General features: G+C 41.4%; 1 protein-coding gene across 1 annotated transcript in view; it reads right to left on the bottom strand.

Moving 5' to 3' along the window:
* Window positions 1–17,894, bottom strand: part of GRID2 (glutamate ionotropic receptor delta type subunit 2) — a 2,300,191-nt gene that overhangs the window by 977,640 nt on the left and 1,304,657 nt on the right. The window contains exon 8 of the mRNA XM_029609341.1: window positions 9,770–9,889. Within this exon, the coding sequence (XP_029465201.1) occupies window positions 9,770–9,889 (120 nt within the window). The remainder of the gene's footprint in view (window positions 1–9,769; window positions 9,890–17,894) is intronic.

Below are 17,894 nucleotides of genomic sequence, written 5' to 3' on the forward strand. Positions count from 1 at the left end.
TTTATAACATGTGTGCACTGGCGCACATGTTATAAAATCTGATGGCTACGTGCACATGCGTGCTGGATTTTAAAATTCACGCGTGCATGTATGGGTGGCGCAGCAAGGGGGAGCAAATTTTCGTTAAATACGTACGGCGATGCAATTAGGCCATCCCCAGTTTCCTCCCAGTCTGCTCCTTAATTGGACCAGACTGGGAGAGAACTTCCCTACCCTCCTACCTAAACTTCCTCCCTCTTCACCTCTCCTCCCCACCCTCTAAACCTAACCTACCTTTCCCAACATTTTTCATTTTATTACTTACTATTCCTCTGGAGCAGCAGTAATCTCTGCACGCCAGCCAGCTGCCGGTGCACAATTTTCCTGGAACAGCAACTAATGGCCAATGTCCCGGCTGGCCTCTGTCCCGCCCCACCCTGCCCCTCTCCACCCAAACTATGCCCCCTCCCTCCACCTGCCCCTTTTTCAGGGCCCGGCAGTTATATGCGTAGCTGGATCCATTTTAAAATGCGCGCAGCCCGTGCAAAATCCGGCCACACATGTAAACCCCAGTTTTTACTCACATGGGCCTTTGAAAATGTGGGCTTTTGTGTATACTTTCCCCTCTCGACCTCTCTCCACCGGAGTCTGCTCCTTTTTGTGCTGTGATTAGCATAGGTATGTTTACCTCAGAGGGGGATGGGAAATTTTCAAAGGGGTTTTATACATGTGTAAAAAATTATTTAACAAAACTAAAGAAATTCACTGTCAAGTAAAAAAACTTGCAGATTTCTCAGAAAATACTCTCTCCAGTTATCTTTAAATCTCTATTATTGATTTTCAAAAACATATATAACTCTTCCAACAGAGGTATTGTAACACGATCAAGACCATGGTTTTTTACTTCCCCCATGCCCCATTCTACAAACATAAAACACATTCCTTAACAGCCAAATACACCCTAACCCCCCCCCCCCCTAGCAACCCATCCTAAGGACATTTCAACTAAAAATGCACCCTTGCATGTACTCACGTGGACACAGAAGTCATTGAGGACCAGACTCCTAGCCCTATGCAGCAAAGATTACAAGTTAGGGTCTCATATCCATAAGAAAACGTTTTACTTCCTCTGTATATTGTTTTATCCGCATATTGTTCACAGATACACATGATGAATCTATTCCTCAGCTGTGTCATTATTGGAGGATCCTCCTCAAACTAGCATTGCAAAATAGTAGGGATGTGAATCGTTTATCTGACGATTGAAAATATCATCCGATATTTTCAATATCGTCAGATATCTGGGAGGTCCCCGATAGTGATAGGAAACTCCCCGATTAATTTAGTGGGTTTTCTTATAGTTATGGGGGGGGGGGGGGCGGGAAGAAAGGACACAACCTAAAAACACAACCTGACCCTTTAAAATGAGTTTGTTAGTATCCCCCTACCCTCCGGACCCCCCAAAAAATGTTTTTAAATACCTGGTGGTCCAGCGGGGGTTCCGGGAGCATTCTCCCGTGCTCAGGCTGTCTGCTGCCACTAATCAAAATGGCGCAGATGGCCCTTTGCTCTTACCATGTGACAGGGGCTATCGGTGCCATTGGTCGGCCCCTGTCACATGGTAGGTACACTGGATGGCCCGCACCATTTTTAAAGATGGCGCTGGCCATCCAGGCTGGCAGGGACAGCAGCCATTAGCCACTGTCCTGGGGAAGCATGTGCTGGCAGTTGGCCGGCGTGCACAAACTACTTCTGCTCCAGGGTAGTAGTAAGTAGTAAAGCAAAACAAAAGTAAGTTAAAACGAAGGGTTTAGGGGGTGGGAAGGAGAGGGGAAGAGGGAGGGAGTTTAGGTAGGTGGGTAGGGAAGGGGTAGGGAAGGGGTAGGGGTAGGGAAGGGGTAGGGAAGGGTAGGGGTAGGGAAGGGGTAGGGAAGGGGGGTAGGGGAAGGCCCGATTGAGTCGCTGCGAGTAACTTACTAAAATTCACCTCCCTCGCATGCGCCACCCACACTTGCGCGCATGGATTATAAAACCCAGCGCGGCTGTGTCCATATGTGCACACCAGGAACCGCGCACGCACATGGACACACGTGCGCACACCTTTTAAAATCTACCCCACTGTGTCTCTGTCAAGCCTAGGTCAAGCTCTAATTTCCACTTCTGCACAATCCATTCATAATCTGGATTTTGCTTTTTTTCCCCATCAATTCATGATAAAAGTAAGAATTTGCGTGGTAGTCTAGATCCTCTACCTGAAACATGTCTGATAAAAATTCCCTATTGTCATTGGCACAATCCTGTATTTTAAGAGACTGAATATAGTGCCTAGTTTGCATAAGTGCAAAAAAAAAAAGCTTCTGTTCCACACCAAATGTCTATGGACATTTCTTGAAAGGATTTAAACACCTTGTCTTCATTTAAATACTGCCCAATTACTGTCAAGCCTGGAGCAGCCCATATTGTATATATATCTGATTATGAGTTCCCAGAAAAAAATTGTTGGTTACTCATCAAGGGCTAAAATTGTGTAGTGAAACCTTTTAATTGAAGTAAGAGCATAGGAATCTCCAGGACTGGACCAAGGGTACAACCAGATGGCTACCTTTCAGGTGTCCCGGCAAGGCAGCAAATAAAGAATGCAAAACAAAGCCCTCTCAAAAGGAGAAAACAATTCCTTCTCCACTCTCATAGGATTATAAAAATGGGGTCCTAATAGTCAATCCATCTCATGTCTTAAGTTGCAAGCCGCATTATATAATTTCAGGTCCGCCGCTCCTAAACCCCCTTGTGCCCACTTTTGTATTAACTTAGTCAAAGCTACCCTCGGTTTTGCATTCTTCCACAGGTATTCCCATAGCAATATTTCAAACTGATGCAAACCCAGCTTTGACAAATAACAGGGTATCATCATTTGAAACATATAAAGTCACTTGGGCAATACAATCATTTGAAAAATATTATATTCCCTCCAGTTATTAAGTCAGATTTGATAGTATTATGATCACTATTGGCAAGTGGCCCCATTACCATTACCTATGTTTGTACTAATTTTAATTGTACAAACCTTCACTTATCTGTATGCACATGGGAAGGGATTTTATCCATGAAGGAAACTTACAAACATCATTTTTTTTCTAAAGTTTATATTTGTGAGGTTTTCTTTTCCTGTTTTTGAAATAAATTTGGCTGCCATTAATATCATATAGCTGCATTTTGTGGAATCTGCAAGTTTGTATAATTTAACAGTTACTCTTCTCTTGACAGTGAATTTATTTGATTTATTGGTATTATTGCATTTCACTGGGAGGTTTGTTTTTTTTTGTTTGTTTGTTTGATTAAGCAGCTTTTACCCAAGTAAAAATCTTTAAAAATCGTTCTCCTTATATATTAGTAGATCCAGATAAATTCTACAAAGGAATTGTCATTTTCCAAAATTACCAAAGTGATTTAATGGTAACATATCCATGCATTTCTAATAAAACATTGTTCTTCTCTTTCTCTGCAAAGACTAATAGTAAGTCAGATGGTAAAAAGTACTTTAATGAAGTAACCAATGAATGAAATTTTGTTCTACTACAATAAATACTAAAATTGCTTTTGTAACAAATCCTAATCAAGAAGAGATGAAAGAATATAAATCTTAGTGATATAATATGGAAAAATTGCAATGTGAAAAAAAAACCTACCTGAAGACCTTTACAATATACGTCCTAAACAAGAAGAACTTCCTGTGAGCACTACAAAGCTTGAGGACATCTGAGGACAATCCTACTTCCTCTGCCACCCACTCCATGCGAGCACTGGGCATTCCAATGGGAAGCTGGGTAAAGTTTCCTTATTTCTATTGCAGTACTTTTTGCCACTTTTCAGGGTTTTATCTTCCTCTTTATTAGTAAATATCTAAGGATGAATCTGCATCTCCCTCCTCAGTTTGGGGCAGCAATGCTGCCCTCCCCTCTCTACCAAGGTCTTTGAACTTGGGCTGCCTCAGGCCCAGCCACCTGGGCCTTCAAGCGGGTGCCCGTGTCTCCTTATCAGTGCCTACTGCAATGAGATTCCAAGGCGTGGTGTAAAGTGTCACGCCGGCCACCTCTCTTCTACCCTGTACTTTTAACTTTCTATCTGGGTCCCCTGCTCTGGAGCGTGGCACAAAACTACCTAGCCTGCTCTCACTCTAACAAATTGCCTGGCTGTGCCATCCGCTGATGCTATTAAGTGTTACATCCGATATGTTATGTAATGATGTATTCATGTTTTAAAGGATCCTACACCGCTTTGGAGGAGGCGAAAGATTCAGGAAGTTTGTATGTAAGTGTTTAAATTGAATTCAAATTAAGTGCCTACTTTGCCCCTCCTCCCTCCTCACCCCCCCCCCCCCCCAGTCAGTCAGTCGGCCAGCCTGCCCACTCATCTGTACAACTCTTTTGCCTGCTGTTGCTGCTACCACTCTACGTCCATATCTGCCCCCACCACTTGCCTGACAGCTAGCCACATCTGTCTGCCTGCCTGCCCCCATCTGTCTCAATGCTGCCACCCACCCGCTTCTGCCAAGTCTAGCTCTCTGTACTTCATCCTGCCAGCCGCAAGCCTGCCTGTGCCATTTCTTCCGTTGTCATGGGGAAGGAAGCTTGCTATTAAAATGTCTGTGTTTCGGCAAATAACAAACCTTTTCAATGCCTATACTACCGAGGGGAAGCCTCCTCCTTTTCTTTGACCTATCCTGTTGAACTGATGCTGGAGGGCTGCTTTGGAGGAAGGACTACATGACAGGTAACCAGTTATCTTCAAGAGGTTGACATTCAAATGCTTTCTTCAGTTAAAATTAGCTTCTAACTGCATGCATTTAACTGGCTGAATATTTCCTTCGCTGTCTGGCTCAATTTTGTACACACAAAATTGCTGAAGATTTATATGAACAAAAACGGGGACCTATTCAGGGCGTGTCAGGGGTAGGCTTATCAAATTTAGCTGATTAGTGCAATATTCAGTGTTAAAGCACCTAATATTTTGCAGACAACTCTGTCCCCACAAAGGGCCTACACTAAATCTAACCACTCAAGCTTTGTGTAATGTGTAGTTGGTTTTAACCTATTGCTAAGGCACACACTTAACTAGTTAAGTACTGCTAATATTCAGACACAAGTAACCAATTAAAGTTAACTGGTTAAACTTGTCTGCCATGCTGTCACTGAATACTGTCTGACCCCTAAATTTATTATTTAAACTTTTTTGTAATGGCTATTCTGAGGGTCGTAGCATTTTACAATTAAACATTCATAATTCAAATAAATAAAATAAAATCTGGCAATGACCAAAGACAAGTTGGAAGAAAGACAAACAATGCAAAGGTGCTAAACTATGTTCCCATCGAACATGGACAACTAAGAAACTGAAATGATATCTAAACAAATAAAATGTATTAACTAATGAACTATTGCAAAAATAATTTTTCTCTGCACCCTTCTAATTCAAGCCAGAGGTTCCGTTGGCTAGCTAATTTCTCAGTAAGCTGAGCTGCATCGGTATGTATTACATGCAAGGCTCCTCATTCAACAATAACCCAAAAAATAAACACGGAAGAACATTAAAAAGTCCATATTCAATTCTCTCTCTTGCATTTTTCTAAACAGTGAAGTTGTTGCTGAGGCACTGTCTAGCAGAAGCCAGGAATCACCAATTTATGTTTGGGGCTTATAAGATCAAAAGTGAAGCTGGGAGCAAGTGAAGAAGCTGAGTTTTAAACCATTTTTTTATTAAAGTCATGAGGCCAGTTCACTTCATAATATTTGTGCAGCTGTGCATATCGCTGATATTTGCCGGACGACTGACTCGGTCAATTTGATTGACTGATTTTCTTGTTAATAGTGATCACCACCAAGCTTAGAATGGATGCACAAATAATATGACTCAGCCTCATTGGCCTTTTTCAAAATACGACATTACCCAATACCAATATATACAGAGGCTTAATTTCTGACTGACATATTTAACGTTGAAAATATTAACAACAAACTTCTGGTTCTGGTTCTTGTTTTTAAGCAAGTTACGAGCATACATTTGAAAAGAATCAAAGCGCATAGGATATTTGTTGCAGTCATATGGGGAAAAAGATTGTGCAGATGATAACTCACACCAGTGACATTGCCTGTTAAAAATAACACATTCAAAAAGGAGTCCCCCCAGATCTCTTACCCCTCTCTCTGACCTGAGTCAAACCCCACCACTCTCTCTTCGCCACAAGCCTGACCCCAGCACTCTCCCCCTTCCAAGTCCAAACTCAGCACTCTCTCCTCTTCCCCAACATCCCCAGCTGGACAACTATACTTTTGGAGATCTTGTTAGGCTATTAAAGTTTGTTGTTGTTCATGCCAGGGCTTCCATTTTCTGCATCATATTGTTTTGCATGTTGATGCTGCAGGGGGTAGGTTAGTCATGCAATATCTCAATGCTGCCTTGCTCAGCTTCCTCTGGCCTGGAGGGGAGGGCCATGCAGGGGAGGGGGTTGAGTGTGCCAAAGGAGAGGCTGCGGTAATGGTGATATGAACACACACGAAAGTGTGCATGGCTTGCAGGTCAGCCTGCAATGGTAGGAACTGTCTTTTTACTCAATTTACTAATTTTTAGTTCCAAACAACATCACAATTAGTGTGAGATGAGGGGAAGGAGGAGAAAGGAGCCAGCATAAAGTGACAAATTGTTCATGATAGAAAAACCACTAGCAAATTATATGGGATAGCACAAGAATGGATGCAAATTGTGTTGCTCTGTAATATGCCTGTGGGGTTTACACCTGTTTTGCTTGCGCACTGCAGGGCACTAGTGGACATGATATCTTTTTGGGATGTACAGGCTCCCCTTGGTGATTTTATGTTTGTAAAGCTGTCATTGTGCTAACAAGCTTTCCCTTGCCTGAACACTAGAGTGCATATGAAGATGCTTCTCACAGTATGACTTGGTATGTTTCTGATTGTTTTGATCAGTAGTTAAATTTGGAATTGGTTTCATAATTTAGATCTTTCAACTTTTTTTCTGTTCCTTATGTTTTGTTACAAGGTACTGTTAAGTATCACCGAAGTAAAAATAATTGCACAGTTTTATACAGCAGCAAAACAAGTCAATAGACAATTTAGTGTAAGAACCTAAATGATTATTATATTGAGTTAAATTGACGTAGATCTCAGAGCAAGCGATGACTTCAGATCATCTTGTTTTGCGGAGCTGACAATTACGTCATATTGCTTTGGACTTCCAGTTCAGCCAGAACTGGGGCTGGGATCCAGCACCATGAGTTGTCATTCATAACTACCTAGGGATTCCCTCTACCCCCGATTTTATACTCCTTCCCAACTTAGCCAGCCCACTCTTTGCAGTGACATCCCTTGGTCAGGGGCCATGCACCAGGGTTCTTAAATTTGATTATACTTCAGAAAATGTGGCACTTTCATTTTGACAAATTTTCAGTTTACTCCTTCAGCTACTGTACACAACTGATATCAACCACAAGTTTCTTCATCCGTCCAATTCTAAATAACTTCTAAGTAAACTATATACATTGCACGATTTGTTCTTCATGGAACTTATGCAATAAGGATCCTACACCTACCCTAATATACAGTATATCCCACCATTCACAACTTGGTGACTGAACAGTACACCCAAAGCAGCACTTCTTCTTTATGTACAATGGAAATGTAGACAAGATGATACAATTGTACAACAAAATATGGCAAATGACCTCCAAATCCCAGGGACAGATTTATGATTTTACTGGCTCTGGGATCTTTTGTAGCTTTTACTCTCTACCTCCTATGAAGGCCTGTTACAGGGTATTAGAGGGCTGTTCGGTGCGGAATGATATTCAGCAGAGCTGGAAGGCAGCAAGTGTTAACCCGCTGCTCCTAAATGTTTGCTGCCCTAGGCACAGGCTTAATGGGAGCCTATTGACAAATCCAGGGATGCCAAATCCTACACAAAGTATAGTAATGCAAAAATAACAAAAAGGAAATCCTTTAAACCTTTATTCATAAGCTGAAAAGCTATTAAATTTATCCTAGAATGGAAATGAAAGCATTTGATTCCTTGGGATAGAACATTCTCTTTAGTGGAGATATTGCAATGAACTGTAAAAAATAAAAAGGAAGTATGAAATATTACAGAGATCAATAACAGAAAATATTGCTTGACTGCAAGGGAAAGCATACTCTTAGGGGATTAGAATTTTTCCAGTATTCCGTAGGGATGTGAATCGTTTTAGGACGATTAAAATTATCGTCCGATAATTTTAATATCGTCTTAAACCGTTATGGAACACAATACAATACAGATTCTAACGATTTATCGTTATAAATCGTTAGAATCGTGAGCCGGCACACTAAAACCCCCTAAAACCCACCCCCGACCCTTTAAATTAAATCCCCCACCCTCCCGAACCCCCCCCCAAATAACTTAAATAACCTGCGGGTCCAGCGGCGGTCCGGAACGGCAGCGGTCCGGAACGGGCTCCTGCTCTGAATCTTGTCGTCTTCAGCCGGTGCCATTTTCCAAAATGGCGCCGAAAATGGCGGCGGCCATAGACGAAAAAGATTGGACGGCAGGAGGTCCTTCCGGACCCCCGCTGGACTTTTGGCAAGTCTCGTGGGGGTCAGGAGGCCCCCCACAAGCTGGCCAAAAGTTCCTGGAGGTCCAGCGGGGGTCAGGGAGCGATTTCCCGCCGCGAATCGTTTTCGTACGGAAAATGGCGCCGGCCATACGCGTATGGCCGGCGCCATTTTCCGTACGGAAAATGGCGCCGGCAGGAGATCGACTGCAGGAGGTCGTTCAGCGAGGGTTCCGGCGCCTCGCTGAACGACCTCCTGCAGTCGATCTCCTGCCGGCGCCATTTTCCATACGGAAAATGGCGCCGGCCATACGCGTATGGCCGGCGCCATTTTCCGTACGAAAACGATTCGCGGCGGGAAATCGCTCCCTGACCCCCGCTGGACCTCCAGGAACTTTTGGCCAGCTTGTGGGGGGCCTCCTGACCCCCACGAGACTTGCCAAAAGTCCAGCGGGGGTCTGGAAGGACCTCCTGCCGTCCAATCTTTTTCGTCTATGGCCGCCGCCATTTTCGGCGCCATTTTGGAAAATGGCGCTGGCTGAAGACGACAAGATTCAGAGCAGGAGCCCGTTCCGGACCGCCGCTGGACCCGCAGGTTATTTAAGTTATTTGGTGGGGGATTTAATTTAAAGGGTCGGGGGTGGGTTTTAGGGGGTTTTAATGTGCCGGTTTTTCGATTTTTCGATATTTTTCGATTTTTAACGATTTTTAACGATTTTTCACGATATTTTACCCCCCCAAACGGCAACAATACGATTCCCTCCCCCTCCCAGCCGAAATCGATCGTTAAGACGATCGAGGACACGATTCACATCCCTAGTATTCCGTGAATATGGCATTTCATGTTTTCCTTTTGACATCATTTAAAAGTGCAGATAAAGAAAATTTGATGATACTGGTCAATAATAATTTTCTGTTTACTCAAATATTCTTGTCTAAACCACTGAAAAGTGCTGCCATAGATTTAACTCACTCCTAAAGTAACAATTGCTGTTTTTCCCATCAACCAATAAATAAATTAATCTATACAATTATTTGTATAGTTTATGTATGCAAATACATGCACACATACACAGATTGAGGAGAAAGAGATACATCTACATAGTAATCATTACTTAGTGTGAAAATTAGAGATCCAGACTACTTTACTCCAGAAATCATTTTTTCAATCAATACCCCTCAATTTAAACTTACCTTGCGAATGCCCCTGCCAAGATCTTCACCGTAATTTGTCCCCAGTATTTCAAAGAGGACATTAGGATTAACTCCATTTTGCCCAAATTCCAGTACACCAGTTAAGCCACTTGTTCCACCCTAATAAAAAGAAAGTTTTTTGAGTGAAATTCTAAATTAGATAATAGTAAACACATAAAAAGTTATGAATACATACAGAAACAGAAATAAGGAAGACAGGTTTAAATATATATACAAGTAAGCTTTATTTATAACTACTCTATTGGAGACTTAGACCTATCTGGTTAAAATATCATATAGCACTGTTATTAAGCATGTACAGAGTCAAAATATTTGTTTTGGTTTGCTCATTCATTTCATAGGTTACAGTCATTCATTTGGTTTGTTTCAAACACAAAGAAAATTGCTTATTCATTTTATTTGTTCATTCATTTACTGTTATAGTCAATGAAGGAAACAATGCAGCCTATTTGGGGCTCCCAAATTGTGATTTTATAATCACTTCTAATGAAACTGGTGGGTATATATCATCAGAAAGGCTAAGGCAATCCAGTGCATCACGACTATGTCAACCTGGCATCAAGAGTGGCAAGAAGAGCTCAAAGACCCACAATGAGGTAAAACAGTAAAATCAGTGAAAGAAAACACCAAAACGCCCAAGGTGTTATATCGTAGGCATAGCAGGTGGGCATAGCGGTAGCAAGATCCCCAAGGTTGTACATCAAGGGCATAGCAGATAGGTATGTTAGCAGCAAGACCCCTAAAGTGATACATCTGGGTCATGGCAGCTAGGCATAGTGGCAGCAAGACCCCAGAGGAGGTATATCTACATAAGAACATGCCATACTGGGTCAGACCAAGGGTCCATCAAGCCCAGCATCCTGTTTCCAACAGATGCCAATCCAGGCCATAAGAACCTGGCAAGTACCCAAAAACTAAGTCTATTCCATGTTACCATTGCTAGTAATAGCAGTGGCTATTTTCTAAGCCAACTTAATTAATAGCAGGTAATGGACTTCTCCTCCAATAACTTATACAATCCTTTTTTAAACACAGCTACACTAACTGCACTTACCACATCCTCTGGCAACAAATTCCAGAGTTTAATTGTGCATTGAGTGAAAAAGAATTTTCTTCCATTAGTCTTAAATGTGCTACTTCCTAACTCCATGGAGTGCCCTCTAGTCCTTCTATTATCCGAAAGTGTAAATAACCAATTCACATCTACTTGTTCAAGACCTCTCATTATTTTAAAGACCTCTATCATATCCCCCCTCATCCGTCTCTTCTCCAAGCTGAAAAGTCCTAACCTCTTTAGTCTTTCCTCATAGGGGAGCTGTTCCATTCCCATTATCATTTTGGTCGCCCTTCTCTGTACCTTCTCCATCGCAACTATATATTTTTTAAGATGCGGTGACCAGAATTGTACACAGTATTCAAGGTGCGGTCTCACCATGGAGCGATACAGAGGCATTATGACATTTTCCGTTTTATTCACCATTCCCTTTCTAATAATTCCCAACATTCTATTTGCTTTTTTGACTGCCGCAGCACACTGAACCGAAGATTTCAATGTGTTATCCACTATGACTCCTAGATATCTTTCTTGGGTGGTAGCTCCTAATATGGAACTTAACATTGTGTAACTATAGCATGGGTTATTTTTCCCTATATGCATCACCTTGCACTTATCCACATTAAATTTCATCTGCCATTTGGATGCACAATTTTCCAGTCTCAGAAGGTTTTCCTGCAATTTATCACAATCTGCTTGTGATTTAACTACCCTGAACAATTTTGTATCATCTGCAAATTTGATTACCTCACTCATCTTATTTCTTTCCAGATCATTTATAAATATATTGAACAGTATGGGACCCAATACAGATCCCTGAGGCACTCCACTGCCCACTCCCTTCCACTGAGAAAATTGTCCATTTAATCCTACTCTCTCTTTCCTGTCTTTTAGCCAGTTTGTAATCCACGAAAGGACAGGGCCACCTGAGATATTGGGCAAAATAGCAGCAAGACCTCTATCATTGTATTAGAAAAGGTTTGTATTGCATGGAAAAAAACCCATCAGAGAAGCAAAAGAGAATCTTGAGTGGCCAGAAAAATCCACGACTCCAAACATGGGGCAAAAGGTACCAACAACAATGGCATAAAGCCTTCAAGACTGGAGGAGTAATAGGGAATAGCCACTGCTAATTACTGGCATCAGTAGCATGTGATATAGTTTATGTTTGGGTACTTGCCAGGTACTTTTAGCCTGGAATGGCCACTGTTGTAAATAGGATGCTGGGCTTCATGGACCCTCTATCTGACCCAGGAAGGCAATGTCTTATGTTCTTAAGTGTAGCATGAGTAGCTCATAAAAGGGTAACTAACCATGAAAAATGCAGAAAACCCCTCAAAGCAATGATACAGTCAAAACAGCTGAAAGAGTGGCATGCAAAAACCCAAGGCACCAGGAGGGGTAAAGTGGTACCTGAAGTGGCATGAAAGGCATGAAGTGATTTGCAATAACCATGGAAAGCAAGGGATGGCTAGGGCAAGACCAAGAGTTGGCAAGTACCATAGAGGAAGAGAATTTTGAAAGAACCACTAAGAGAATCAGAACAGAGCAGGAAGCATCCTAAGGTATGAAAAATGATGTCCCCTTCAGGTCCCCTCCAGAGAAGTCTTCAGCAAGGAAAGGTCAATTTGCCTGGCAGCTAACTCAAGGGTCTGAGCACAGATGCAGAACTGGAACTTTCTTCCAGCAGCTGGGACAAGGAGAGGGTCAGTGACTGGCAGGTGCATGCTCCTCTGGTTTTCATGATTGCTCTCTCTATAGAGCATGGGACCACCCCACTTCCCAACCATGGGGGAGACCAGGGTAACCTCTTTTTCTTTCTCAACTGAGCCATGGCCCTCCCTTCCACTGGCAAACAGAGGGTGTACCCCCAGCCAGTGCATGGAAATTAGTATCAGTGTGACATGCCTGTCTCATTCAGAGGCATTGCAGCATGGTTATTTGATTTATCTTACCTGTAGCATATGCTTCTGACATAAATAAAGACTGAGCCATACACATGTTATTTACACATGGTCAGTACAGTGAAACTGTGAATGGCTCATTAAATCAGTTATGATTCCATCTGTTTCTTAGATAACTGTGGCAATTTTAGAACTAATGCATGTTGATGAGCTCTGTTCCCCAAGGCTTAGAATGGGGTCATTTCCAAACAATACAAAGGCCTAGACAGTTCCTAGATAGCAAGATGGAAAACCAGAAAAGAACATATTTTTTTCTTTGTTCATATTTGTATTTTGTGAACAAATACCCCAGTAAAATATAGATAGAAGCAGGGGGGGGAGAACTAGGGTGAGATTATAGAGGGGTAGAACAAAAAAAAAACATAAAAGAGGTGAGGTGTTAGGAGAAGCTTGTATATATTTTTTCTTTTTCACATTTTTATTTTGGGGACAAAACACACCAGTATAACATAGAATGAAGTTGTATAGCATAACTAAGCTGAGATCCAAACAGAAAACAAGATGTAGACATAGAAAACAAGATGTAGACATAAAAACTGCCAAGGTAGGTAGGCAGGTAGGCAAAGCAGCAACAAAACCCCCAAGCTGGTACATCAGGGGCATAACAGGTAGGCAGAGTGACAGTAAATTCCCTGAGGTGGTGCATATGGGACATGGCACCAAGACCTCTAAGGTGCTATAACTGAGACATCAGGCATAATAGCAGCAAGACTCCTATTATTTCATTGGGAAAGACTTGAATTGCATGGAACATACACTATGGTGTTGTGTAAGGAGCTAAGTAAAACCAGTAATGGCAAGATCAATTTAAGGCACCAAAATAGGACAAAGGGCACAAACAAGAGTGCCATGAATACCTTAAGGCATCATGCCAACAGTGGCATGAGCCTTCCAAGACAACAAGAGGAGGTAAAAAGCACCAACAATAGTAGCATGAACCCTCTATGACACCAAAACAAGGACAAAGCAGAATATGTGGCAGAAATATCCCAAGTCCCAAAAGAAGTGCAAAAAGCACCAAGAAGACTAGCATTAAGAACCCAAGACACCAAAAGAGGGTTATAAGGGTAATCTGGCTGTAGTATCTGTGATCCCACTGGTTGATTATGCTTATTTGACTGTGTAAGCAGGCATTCACTTCCTCCTTCACTGCTCTATACTCATCTCTCCCAAATCTGTGTGCTTGGTTGAAAAGGATGACCTTCCACAATACAAAAAATACCATTTTTGGACATGGGTATACAAGTAACTGTGATCCTCTGCTGGAACTTCCAAGGCATCATGAGAGAGGCAAAGTAGCACCAAAAGTGGCACAAAAAGGTCAAGATAAAAGGAGAGAAGCTTAAGGCAGAAACAGTGGCATGAACACTGCAGGGAACCAAAAGAAGAGCAAAGGGCATCGAAAAAGTGGTATGAAGATTCCAAGGCCCTAAAAGAGGGACAAAGGAAACAGGGACCCAATGCCAGAAAAAAGCAGATTGGCTTAGCAGGGATTTGTCTGGGATGATAATACAAGTATATGTCTTCTTGTAACCGATTGCTTTTGTTTATTCCTGTATTTTCTGGGTTCTCTTCTATATATGTTGTTTTTTTTATAAGCACCTGATGAATAATTTTGATTGTGTTACGTTATTTGTTTTATTTATTACTTATTGGCTGCTTTTTCTTTGCAAGTGTATGCTTGTACTTAATTAAAATGCAATAAAAAAAAAAATTAAAAAAAACAAACTCTGGGGAAGTTCCATAGCAGTCATGCTGTGCAAATCGGTCCTTAGATCTGGGTATAAGGCAAAGGACTAGTCCAGCAGTGGCCTTGAAAAAACATGCAGTAGATTGGTGAGGCAACATTTCCCTTGGCTAAATCCATGTGTCATTAAACTATGACTTTCTGTATGTTCAGTAATTGTGTTCTTTCTAATAGTTTCAACCATTTTTTCTGGCAATGATGTCAGGCTCACTGGTCTGTAGTTTCCTGAATCACCCCTGGAAACATTTTTATCTTCAGGTACCTTAACTGAGTTTAATGATAGTTTCAGATTACTAATGCAGTAGGTCTGCAATTTTATTTTTCAGTTTTTTCAGCACTCCTAGAGTACATCATCTGGTCCAGAAGATTTGCTATTCTTTAATTTCTAATTTTCCACTTTTGCATATTTCAGATTCACTGAGATTTGCTTCAGTTCCTTTTACTCATCTTCTTTAAATATCACTCCTGGAATGGGTATCTGCCTTACCTCTTCCTCAGTAATTCCTGAAGTAAAGAATTCATTTAATCTCTCTGCATTGGCCTTGCTCTCCCTTAGTGCCCCTTCTACTACTCGATCATGGAATGGTCTAACCGACTACCTTGCAGGGTTTTTCTCTTTGAATATACCTGAAAAAGTTTTTATTATGAGTTTTTGCTTCCACGGCAAGCTTCTTTCCAAATTCTGCTTTTGCCTTCCATATCAATGTTTTGCATATAACTTGCTAGTGGTTTATGCTTTCCCTGTTTTCATTTGGATCCCTTTTCCATTTTCTGAAAGTTGTTCTTTGGCTAGAATAGCTTCTCTAACCTCATCTTTTTATTATGCCGGCATTTGTTTGGCCTCCCTTCTACCTTTTCTAATACACAGAATACATCTGATCTGGGCTTCCAAAATGGTATTTTTGAACATCCATGCCGATGTAAACTCTAAAAGGTGAATTTTAAAAGCCTGGCACGCACTAATATGGGGAGATATGTGAATATGTTGGGCCGGCACATAGCGAGCAGATTTTAAAATGCGCCCGCATGTGTGATTATCTTTTCTACGTGCACAAATGAAAAGCTCAGAAAAGGAGGCGGGGAATGGGTATGGTCTGGGCGGGGTATGGGCATTCTGGGATTTCAACTTCAGTTTTACGTGCAAATACTTCCGCACACAAGCGTGCACTAGGGTCCCCTGCTGTATAATGTTACTTCTATTATGGAGGACATGTAAATAACAAAATAATGTGAATTAGATAGATCAGTGGGGTTTTAAGGGTTGGGGCTAACAGGGGAGAAGGGAGGCTATTAAACTAGGGAGGTTTGGAAGTCCTATCCCTTACCTGGGTGAACTGGGATCAAACCAGGATAACTGGCAAATGTGTCAGTGTTCTTGTCTATTAAAATACCCTACTTTTGCGGTGGAAGTGGCATTTACACATAGGCACATGTCGATTTAAAATTGTGCACACATGTGCGCCCTTTCAAACTGTTTTATAAAATGCATGCATGTATGTGCATAAGTTATAAAGTGGAAAATGGAAAATGGCCCTAGGTGCAGACTGACGAACGATTGCATATGTTATCCTGCATGCCTGTTTAAACGTTACTATCTAAGCCTTTGTAGTTGTTCTTTTTAGTTTTATCCTAAACATTTTTCTCATTTTATACTAGTCTCTCTTTAGAAAGTTAAATGCTATTGCAGTAGATTTCCTTAGTGTCCTCCCTCCAGTTATTAGCCAGATTTGATCATGTAATGACTACTATTGCCAAGTGGCCCCCAACACCATTACCTCCTGCACCAAATCTTATGTTTTATTAGGATTTGGTCTAAAATAATTCTCCCTCTTTTCTGTTCTTGTACCATCTGCTCCATGAAGCAGTCATTTATTTTATGTATAAACTTTACCTCCTTAGCATACCCTGATATGAGATTTACCCAGTCAATACTGGGGTAATTTAAATCATCCCTTAATACTGTGTTGCTAATTTTATTGGTTTCTCTAATTTATGTTTTTATTATATTGAACATCACTTTGACCAGACAGCATTAGCAGTCTAAAAAAAGCCCAAAGAAGCAAATAAATAAATAAATAATTTCTGTTAGCATTTCATTGTCTTTCTATACCACCTTGAGGTTCTTGTTCCCTCTCTGCCTTGCTGCCATACCCCTGTTGCTATATCTTGAGGATATTCTTGCCACTCTTCCTTCCTGTCATGCCATAGATATATCACTTTGAGTCTTGCTACCACTATGCCTAAATGCCATGCCCTTGATACTGAACCTTTGGATTCTTCCTTCCATTCTTCTTAGCTGTTATGTTCCTGATGTGCCACCTTTGTGGTCTTGCTGTCAATCAGCCCATTTGTCATACCCCAGCCTTTATATCTTGGTTATCTTGCTACCATACCCCACACTATACAACTTGGGGAGGATCTTTCTGTCACTTTGCCTTGATGCTATACCCATCATCCTACACCATGGGGCCTGTCTGTCATTTAGCTTTGCTGCCATATGCAGACTTTACATCTTGGGATTCTTGCTGTCACTCTGCCTTGCTGCTATACCCCAGACTCTTTACCTTGGGGTATTCCTGCCATTGTGGGTGGTTGCTTTTCTTGGAGTCTTCATGCCACACCTGCTTTGTCCGTCAGATCCTAGGTTTTATTTCTGCCACCTTTGCTGCTTTGTTCCCCCTTCATGGTGTCTTAGTATGTTCATGCCACTCTTGTTACTACTTTTCCCCCTCTTGTTCTGCCTTTTGGGTTTATATTACTGTTATTAGATCCAGTTTTGAAGTCTTGGGGTGTTTTTGACATTCTTGCTGCTGCTTTACTCCGCTGATGTGCCTTGAAGAATTCCTGCCACTGCTGGTACCCTTTTGCCTAATAATGGTGCCTTATTCATTTATTTATTTGTTGAGTTTTATATACCGTCGTTCGGTGAAGCCATCACAATGCTTTACAAGACTCAAAAGGTAGTATCTTAACATATGCGAATTAAGGGTATAACAGGATACATATTATATTCGAAAGAGCGGATAAAGGGGATCGGAGTGGGTAAGATTCATGCCATAGTCTTGGTGCTTTGGAGTTTTCTTCCTCTTTCTCATGTCATCTACCTACAAGTTACATTGGAAATGATTAAAAATCCCCAATTTTGAAGCTTAAAATAGGCTGTGCTGCTTCTCTTGACTTTAATGAGAAAGTAAAAAATCAAATGAAACAAACAGATTTTTTTCATTTGAAACTAATGAAACAAATGGAATTGACCTTCAAAATGAATAAACCAACTGAAACAAAGTTTTGCCTCCTCACATCCCTAATTGTAAACATCTAAGAGAGTGATTATAGTGT

This window comes from Rhinatrema bivittatum, chromosome 1, assembly GCF_901001135.1.
Source record: "Rhinatrema bivittatum chromosome 1, aRhiBiv1.1, whole genome shotgun sequence".
NCBI classification, from domain to species: Eukaryota; Metazoa; Chordata; class Amphibia; order Gymnophiona; family Rhinatrematidae; genus Rhinatrema; species Rhinatrema bivittatum.